The 9,977-nt window shown below is 33.4% G+C and overlaps 1 protein-coding gene across 1 annotated transcript; it reads left to right on the top strand.

Moving 5' to 3' along the window:
* Positions 1 to 2,961: 2,961 nt before the first annotated feature.
* LOC107261882 lies at positions 2,962 to 8,699 on the top strand. The gene is made up of 3 exons (XM_015724155.2): positions 2,962 to 3,419; positions 3,718 to 5,862; positions 8,242 to 8,699. The coding sequence occupies exons 2-3, from the start codon at positions 5,688 to 5,690 to the stop codon at positions 8,508 to 8,510; spliced, it is 444 nt and encodes a 147-aa protein (XP_015579641.1). The 5' UTR covers positions 2,962 to 3,419; positions 3,718 to 5,687; the 3' UTR covers positions 8,511 to 8,699.
* The last annotated feature ends 1,278 nt before the right edge of the window (positions 8,700 to 9,977 follow it).

Raw genomic sequence — 9,977 nt, 5'->3', positions numbered from 1 at the left:
CAGTTTAAAGCAACTCAAATGACCAGCCTTTGATGGTAATCCACATAAGCTTCAAAGTTGGAGTCTCCTATAAACAATCCTTCATAAGAAAGAGTGGAGATGATGAGTGAATGCTAGTTCCAAGCTAGGTTGAATCTTAATTAATCTAATTAATTAAGTATTGATGGCATCATTCTCCTTTGCACACATACATATCCCTAACCACCCATCAGGCTCCATATATATATATATATAGGATTTAACCTAGTCATATAACAAGCAAGGCCTTAGTTACTCTTAAATTAGGCCTTAATTGAGCTTGTTTAGACTAAGCTAACTTAATTAATACATAAGTTATAGGGCCCTTATAGTTGAATATCATAGCCCAACATGTATTATACTAATTAACTTTTAGTTAGGCCAAATGTATATAAGCTTAAGCCCAATCTTAAGCCTCATTTTAATCTTAACTTTAAGCCCATTTGTGTATGACCCAAAAGGTTCCTAACATATTGATAATGAATTATGAATTTATGAATTAGACCCTTTTAATTTATTATTAATTCTCTAGTTAACTTAATTCATATTTAATAAATCAAGATTGGCATCTAGCAATGCATCATGATCAACCAAATGTGAGGAAGGATTAAATGTTTTAATCAACCTTTATAGTGAACAATCTCATAATATAATTCAATCTTTTTATTATACTTTTATTCCAATTGATTCATAGAGCATGGATGCAAGTGTCAACTTTGTAATTGAATCAATCATATTTGTTCTTGATAATTACATATAACATCTTGAATAAGATCTATGAAACACTTTTCATAATCTTCATTCAAATAACCTTGGCTATGGATTTCCATGTTAAAGTATATTAAGAATCATTAGGATAAGGTCCCATGACATATTATCTTAGGCAATGAATTCTTTATTGATAATGTATTATCTTTATATAATTCTTAGTATACCCAATGACTATCCCTTAAGCGCTCCATGATAGGAGAATATAAGATAGTATCAAAGTATAGTAATCCTCATATAAGATATTATATTATTATCTCAAGTCTAAGAATTGCGTTTTACATGATTGTCACAAGAGTATTGTCCATGGACACTTGGGGTAAATTCCATATGGACTACTCAGCAAGGTTATGTTCAATGAATTTATTCTTGTAACAAGCACCCATATGCTTCTCTCGGAGTCCCTATTCCTCAACCTTATGAGATAGATTACTTACTTCACAAGAAAGTGATAACACATTATGATAGTCTCGAGCGTTTGATCAACATCCAACGATCAATATCTAATTCTTGATCAAATATTAACTATGAACAAAGCTTAGGAATGTATGTAATGAGAACCTCATCATTATAAACTCGCTTTATAATGTCTCTTACATTTGTGTTTATATTCTATGGTGTTCATCTCTAACGGTTTGGATTATTCCTTAATAATACCTGACTACTCATACTATTAAAGTCGAACAATGCCTTTAGTATAATTGTATGCCATCAATTATAATGTATAATTTAACACAAATCATTTGACAACTCATTATCTTTAGGGCATACTCTAACAATCACACAACCGTGTGACATCCTTAGCCTTTTGTAGCTTGAATATGTGTCTTTTTCTGTTCTTTACTTTGCATGCTATTTTAGGGCATTGTAAAAATTGAATTAAGGCTTATGTCCGGATCAAAGTTGTAGCTCTTGAAGAGTAGTTTATTTTAGGATTTTAACTCACCTCAATCAGGCCTATGTAGCTCTAGATAAGGCCCAAACACTAAGACTGGCCCAAATATAGACGTACTGCACAACATCTGACTTCAACACAATTCTTTTTATCCTTAGTAACTTAATATTGATGGAAATCCTAGTGCTCCTATAAACCAGTGTAAGCAAGATCCTCTATGCATGGGAAGTGAACCAATCATAAGAGCAAGAGCTAAGAAGTTTAAGGATGCAATGGTCTTGTTTATTGAAACTTTGGTGATAACTCATATTGTTGAAGAACAAGCTTCAAACAAGCCCAATGATTCAGATTACTTCTTATTGCTTCAAGCTAATAGGTATGGGCTTCAAGACTTAACCACTTTCTTTCTTCTTTTGCGCCGAAACTATACTAGTATTTTATCTTTATTTAGTTCGGCCATTTTGTCCTTTATAATATAAATTTTAATTTCTTGGGCCTTTTATTAACTCTTTAGTTTGGGCCTTAGTTAAGTTTATTAAGTTTTGTTTAGAGTGGGCCGCTCCTTGCATATGATGCCATACTCCTTATTTATTTTAAACCTTAAAGTATTAACTATAAATACTTAAGGGTTATCATCTAGTAAGACTTTAACTTTGATTACAATTTGATGATTGGGAGTGTTCTTTATCTAAGTTCTTACAAGGGCTTATTGTTTTAACATTAAAACTTTGTTGATTCTTCATTAATAGTTAAGGGTTCCTTCAATCAATTGTTGTGAGTTCTTAGTTGCGTATCCTTTATCTTGTTCTTGATAGATCCTCAAAACGGATTGATACTTATTTAGTTGTTTCTTTTATTTTCATAATAAAAAAAGAGTGAAAATTTGTATTAAAAAAAGGAGCAAAAGGTGTTCATTTTATGTAAAACTCTATTAAAGTTCAAAATTCATGCTTGGAGGTAAATAGGTCAAAATCTGGAAGCTCCTAATCAAGGGATTGCGTTTTAGAAGATTTATCATAAAAGAGGAAAAATTTAGTAAGTTTCCTAATTAAAGAATAGAAAAAAAAAAGATCTCCTTGATTTGGCCAAAAATACTCTCCTAAACAAGGGGAAATTGTTTTGGGAACAAGGAAAAGTGAAGATAGGAAGTTTTCTAGTCTAAGAAGATCTCTTTAAAAGAGGAAATTCTACATTTAGAAAATAAGATCCTAGCTTTTCAAGAGAGCTGAGTTCTATAAGGTTGTTTAGAAAATTATTCCTTTCAATCCTAACTTAGAAAAAGGAATAATCCTAATTATTCCTAACCTAATTTCCTTCTAGCCAAAATATTCCTTCCTCTTCTCCTTCCAAAACTGAGACACACCAACATACACAACCTTAGCCGCCCTACCTAGAGGAATAAAACTCCTATTTCTCCTTCCTTTATTTGTTAAGTCGAAAACCCAAATACAATATATAACAAAATCAAAAATCTTACCTTTTTCCCTTGCCTAGCTGAAACACACTACACTACTACACAACACAATTACTTTCTTGCTTGCCGAATTACATACCCATGGAAAAACTACCCAAAACACAAATACCAAAAGCCAAGACACAACCTCATCCTTAACCTTTTCTTTTCTAACTAAGAACAACATAACTAAAACTCGTCTTCTTTTCTTCTTGTTTTCTTATATAAGAATGATTCTTTTCTCAACCTTAGCCGGCAACCTCAATCCTAGAGAAAGGGATTAAGGTATTTTTTCTTCTTCTTTCTCTTCTAAAACCGAACCTAATACTAATACGGGTTCAATTCTTATTTCTTCTTCTTCTTTCATTCTAGTTTAAATTTTTTTACTTTATTCCTTTCTTTTCTTTTCTAAAACAACTCTTTGATCATTTACAAGTTGTGATTAGTAAAGTGATAAGTGTTTGTAAGAATTTAAGAAAGAGATGAGTGGTGTGAGGTAGTCAGTGCATTAAAGGGTGTGTGCTTAAACACTTGAGAGAAAACATGTAAGGGACTGAATTTTCATTTGGATGTTTCTTTGCAGGTAGTTGTCATGGACACACATGATGATGATAAATTATGGAAAGATACCTTCGTAAGGATCTTACCATAGTTCGATGAGTTAAGACTTGAAAGGGACGATAAGCCGAATTGAACACCACCTCCACCCCCACCTAGGAGGCAAAATTGGATTAATGATGATGAAGAGGAAGATGGCGCCTTCAATCAAAACTTTTAGCAAGCAAGAAGGGATAGGAACTTAGGATCCATTAAGCTAAGGATTCCTAATTTTCAAGAGAAATGAGATCTAGAGGTCTACTTGGAATGGGAGAAGAAAGTGGACCGCGTGTTTGAATGTTATAAATTTATAGAAGACAAAAATGTAAAATTGACTTATGTTGAGTTTACTGACTATGCTAGTATTTGGTGGGATCAATTAATTACAGCTAAAAGGCTGAACGATGAGGATCCAATCTCATCATGGGTATAGATAAAGAGAATCATGTGCAAACAATTTGTTCCTTCACACTACTATAGGAAATTGCACAATAAGCTCCAAAAGCTTGTACAAGGAAATAAGTTTATGAATGAATAGTACCAAGAGATGGAGGTAGCAATGATCTAGGCCAACATTGATGAGAATAGGGAGGCAATGTTGGAAAGTTTCTAAATGGACTTAATCGAGATATTGCTAATCTAGTTGCATTACAACCTTATATGGATATGGAATATCTACTTCACATCGCAATCAATGTTGAAAAACAACTTCAAAATTCAGTCAAAGGTAACTCTGCTCCTAAATTTTCAAATAAGTCTAATTGGACTAATAAAAAAGGGGGAGTAGTTTTGGTGCCAACAAGACCAACATACAAAGATAAGACCACAAACAATAAGGGCAAAGGGAAGGCTAGTGGTTCAGGTTCAAAGATCCAATGCTTCAAATGCAAAGAATATGGTCACAAGCAAGCTGAATGTCCTAATCAAAGCATTATGACAATCATGGACAATATCGATGTGATAAGTGAAGGGGATGACAGTAATGATGAGTCAGCCTTGGATGATGACAAATAAGAAGAAGAGATGTCGAATATGCTCCTGATGGTAAACTCTTTTCTTTTGTGACTATGCGTGCTTTAAGTGTAGAAGCCAAAGAGGAAGAGATACAACGTGAAAACATATTTCATACTGGATGCACAATTGCTAATAAGTTATATAGTATGATTATAGATGGCAGAAGTTATACTAATGTTGTAAATGCTAGTTTAGTTGACAAAATTTATACGAAAATAACTAAACATCCTAAGCCCTATAGATTACATTGGTTGAATAATTATGGTGATATTAGGGTTACTAGGCAAGCATTAATTTCTTTCTCTATAGGATGGTATAAAAATCAAGTTTTGTGTGATTGATTCCTATGCAAGCTAGTCATATATTGTTAGGACGTCCTTAGTAATTTGATAGAAAGGTTGTTCATGATGGTTTTACTAATCACCATACTTTTACTTTTCAGAACAAACCTATTACTCTTGTACCTTTAACTCCTAAATAGGTCTATAAAAGACCAAGTTAATTACAAAAGTGTGAGAGTGCACGTGAAAGGGATAAGGTGCATGAGCAAAAAGAGAGCTATGAGAAAAATAATGAAGGATGTGTGAAAAGAGAGGAAAAAGGAGAATTTGAGTGTTTGCACAGTGATAAAAAAAGTGAGGTGCAAGAAAAAGGAGAGTCTAGTGAAAAAGTAAGCAAAAGAGAGTTAAAAGGCAATTTCTATGCCAAAGAGGGTGATGTACAAAAAGCCTACTTGGCTAAGTAAAAAAGCATGCTTATGCTTGTTTTTAAAGGTGCCATGTTATCTTTTTCTAACTCTAATCTTAAGGATCTACCTCAAAGCATTAAGATTCTTTTGCAAGATTTTGATGATGTGTTTCTGGAGGAGTGGATTGTTGCCCATTGGATCAATTGAGCATCAAATCGGTTCATACCTGGCGCGCAAATACTTAATCGCCCTACATGTCGGAGCAACCCAGAATAAACCAAGGAATTACAACGATAAGTGGAAGAGTTGCTTTCCAAAGTTTTAATTCGAGAGAGTATGATCCCATGTGCTGTACTTGTTCTTCTAGTGCCCAAGAAAGATGGATCTTAGAGGACATGTGTCTACTGTCATGGCGTGAACAAGACTACGGTAAAGTATCACCATCCAATTCCTAGATTAGATGATATGTTATAAGAATTACAGAGGTGCTAAAATATTCTCTAAAATTGATCTTAAGTCTGGATATCATCAAATACGCATGAAATTAGGGGATGAGTGGATAACTGCCATTAAGACTAAGTATGGATTGTTTGAGTAGCTAGTGATGCCTTTTGGGCTAATTAATGCCCCTAGTACCTTTATAAGACTTATGAACCATGTTTTGCATCCTTTTATTGGCAAGTTTGTTGTTATGTATTTTGATGACATATTAGTCTATAGCAATTCAATGCATGAGCATTTAGAGCATCTTAGGACTTTAATTGATGTCTTGTGAAGAGATCTAGGCAAGTGTGACTTTTGCACTCCTAAGATAGTTTTTCTTAGATTTGTTTTTAGTGCTAATGGGATTGAGGTAAATAAAGAAAAGGTAGAGACTATGGCTAGGTAAAGGCTATGGCTTCTTGGCTGACACCTAAGAGTGTGAATAGGATGAGATCTTTTCATGGCCTACCTAGCTTTTATAGGCAATTTATGAGGAATTTCTCTACCCTTATTGCCTTTTTAACTGAGATTAATAAGAAGAATTTAAGTTTTAAATGGGGGGAAGCACAAGATAGGGCATTTCATGTTTTGGAAGATAAATTGATTAATGCTCATTTACTTGCTTTGCCTAATTTTGATTCTACTTTTGAGATTGAATGTGATACTTCTAGAGTTGGAATTGGAGCTGTATATGATGCAAGAGGGTAGACCAATTTCCTATTTTAGTAAAAAGCTTAGTGGAGCAAGCTTAAACTACCCCACCTATGATAAGGATATGTTTGCATTAGTGCGAGCGTTGGAGATATGGCAGCATTATTTATTGCCAAAGGAGTTCGTAATCCATGTTGATCAAGAAAGCTTGAAACATTTGAAGGGTCAAAATAAATTGAAAACAAAAGGCATGCAACTTGGAGTTTATTTATAGAGACTTTTCCTTATGTGATAAAATATAAGAGGCGTAAGGATAATATGGTGGCCGATGCACTCTCTAGGAGGTATGCCTTAATTAACACATTTAATTTTAAATTGATCGGATTTGAATTGCTTAAAGAACATTATCTTGATTATTTGATTTTAAAAGTGTGTATAATGTATGCAAGCATGGAACTTTTGATAAATATTATAGACATGATGGCTACTTATTTAAGGATAATTGATTATGTGTGCCTAATTGTTCTATGCATAGATTGTTTTTAAAAGAATCGCATGAGGAAGGATTAATGGGGCATTTTGGTGTTGCTAAGAATTTAAATATGTTGCATGAGCACTTTTATTGGCTAAAAATGCGTGTTGATATTGAGAAGTATTGTGCCAATTGTGTTGTTTATTTGCATGCTAAGTCTAAATGCAAGCTCCACGGATTGTATATGCCATTGCATGTTCCTATTTCACCTTGGATTGATGTTTCTATGGATTTTATCTTAAGAATGCCAAGGTCTGGGCATGGCGATGATAGTATTTATGTAATAGTTGATAGGTTTAGTAAAATGGCACATTTTATTGCATGTCATAAAACATATGATGTATCACAAGTTGTTGATTTATTCTTTAGAGAAGTAGTACATTTACATGGCATGCCTAAGACTATTATTAGTGATAGGGGTGCAAAAATTTTATCCTACTTTTGAAAGTTCTTTAGAGAAGTAGTACATTTACATGGCATGCCTAAGACTATTATTAGCGATAGGGGTGCAAAAATTTTATCCTACTTTTGAAAGATGTTATGGACTAAATTAGGTACTAAACTATTATTTTCTACTACTTGTCACCCTCAAACGGATGGTCAAACCGAAGTGGTTAATAGGATCTTAAGATAATTATTGTGTGATAATATCAAAAACAATATCAAGTCATGAGAAGATTGTTTGCCTCATGTAGAGTTTTCATATAATAGGAGTGTGCATTCATCTGCTCATTGTAGCTGTTTTGAAGTTATTTATGGTTTTAATCCACTAACCCCTTTGGATTTATTACCTTTGCTATTACAAGAGCATGCTAACTTGGATGGTTCTAAGAAGGTCGAATATGTTAGGCAACTTCATGACAAGGTAAGGCAGCAAATTAAGAAGAGAAATAAGCAAGTTGCATGTCATCACAACAAAGGCCAAAAATAAGTTGTGTTTGAACTTGGTGATTGGGTGTGGTTGCATATGTGCAAGGAGAGGTTTCCTCCTCAAAGGTGTTCTAAGTCACAAGCAATAGAAGATGGACCCTTCTAAGTGATTGCTATAATTAGCAATAATGCTTACAAACTTGACCTTCTAGGTGAGTATATTGTTAGTGCAACCTTTAATATTTCTTATTTATCTCTTTTTTATTTTGAAGGTGCTAAGTCGAGGACAAATTTGCTTAAGGAAGGAGGGAATGATGGAAATCCTAGTGCTCCTACAAACCAATCCAAGCAAGATCCTTTAAGCATGGGAAGTGGACCAATCACAAGAGCAAGAGCCAAGAAGCTTAAGGATGCAATGGTCTTATTTGTTCAAACTTTAGTGACAATTCATATTGTTGAAGAACAAGCTTCAAACAAGCCTAATGATTCAGATTGCTTCTTGTTGCTTCAAGCTAATAGGAATGGGCTTCAAGAAGCTTAACAACTTGCTTTCTTCTTTTAGGCCAAAACTATACTAGTATTTGATCTTTATTTAGTTCAGTCATATTGTCCTTTATAACTTAAACTTTAATTCTTTGGGCCTTTTATATTACTTCTTTAGTTTAGCATAAATACTTAAGGGTTATCATCTTGTAAGACTTTAACTTTGATTATAATTTGATGCTTGAGAGTATTCTCTTTCTAAGTTCTTGCGAGGGCTTATTGTTTGAACATTGCAACTTTCTTGATTGTTCATTGATAGCTAAGGGTTCCTTCAATAGATTATTGTGAGTTTTTAGTTACGTATTCTTTATCTTGTTCTTGATAGATCCTTAAAATGGATTAATATTGGTTCTATTCAACAGATTGTCTAGGGTCATATCAAATATGAAATTGAGTCATTCATAAGAATTATAGCTTAGGAAATCCTCTACAAAGTTGATAAAGACCACTTTGCAATTCTGGACCTTTAAGATCATAAAAAATGCACTAAAGCTAATGCGATCAAATCTGCGTAATGCCGAGATTCTTCAGTTTCTTCCACACGAGGAGCACGCGGCCGTGTGGGCTTCCTGTATAGACCTTTCATGCAATCTGCCATTTTTCACAACTCATATGGGAAGGCCACATGGTAGTGTGGCTTCCCTTGTCAGACTGAACTTTGGATAAATATACCTTTTCTTTGCTCAATTCTCATGCTTTTTTATTCCATTCAACTCCTTGACATGTATTATCCTTAAAGTGCCTAAAAGAACTGAAAACCAAGCTTGAACAAAAAAATTAAACTCAATTGAAGGTAAAATTTATATAAAATAAAGCTCAAAAGTAAGTGCCTTTGGAACTTATCAAATTTCTCCACGCTTGAGCAATTGCTTGTCCTCAAGCAAATTAAATAGAATAAAAAATAAAGAAATGACAAACTCTCTCTTCAACAACTAGATATCAAATAATATCAAGGTTAATCATTAATATCACTACAACCTAGAATTATTAGCCAAGAATCGATCCTTAAATAAAATATCAACATCTAGGGCAATCTCATAATAGGAAGCAAAGAAAATTAAAAACTTGACATCTAAAGTTAAGAGAATAGCATTCCTTTCAAACAACTCAAAACATCCAAGAAAATAAAGATAAAAGATTTTTCCCCTAAATACAAAACAAATTCTTATGAAGCGTAATTACTTGTGTCTCTTTTTTCAGAGATTTAAGCATATTCGAAATTGTTATTCTAGCCTTTTGACGCAAGTGTCGACTTTGGTGCTGCCAACCCCTGATTACTCAATTAGAGTCACAAACCCAAACAACTACTCATATTCTTAGGTTTTCTTTAATTTATTTCTTTTCATTTTGAATCCTTTTGAGAATAGCGGAATAGAGCGAAAAACTCTCAGCGGTCATTTTTTTTTACATCTTAAAAGAATAAGAAAGTACAAAGGGGTATTGGATGTGTCTGCTCGACAAAAAT

Source organism: Ricinus communis, chromosome 8 (assembly GCF_019578655.1).
Source record: "Ricinus communis isolate WT05 ecotype wild-type chromosome 8, ASM1957865v1, whole genome shotgun sequence".
Classification (NCBI taxonomy): Eukaryota; Viridiplantae; Streptophyta; class Magnoliopsida; order Malpighiales; family Euphorbiaceae; genus Ricinus; species Ricinus communis.
This window is presented reverse-complemented; position numbering and strand designations above follow the sequence as displayed.

Coding starts and splice junctions, on each gene's coding strand:
- LOC107261882 (XM_015724155.2), top strand. CDS start 5,688: ATGTCGGAGCAACCCAGAATAAACCAAGGAATTACAACGATAAGTGGA. Junction 5,863..8,241: donor ATGGCGTGAACAAGACTACG/GTAAAGTATCAC, acceptor TTTATTTTGAAG/GTGCTAAGTCGAGGACAAAT.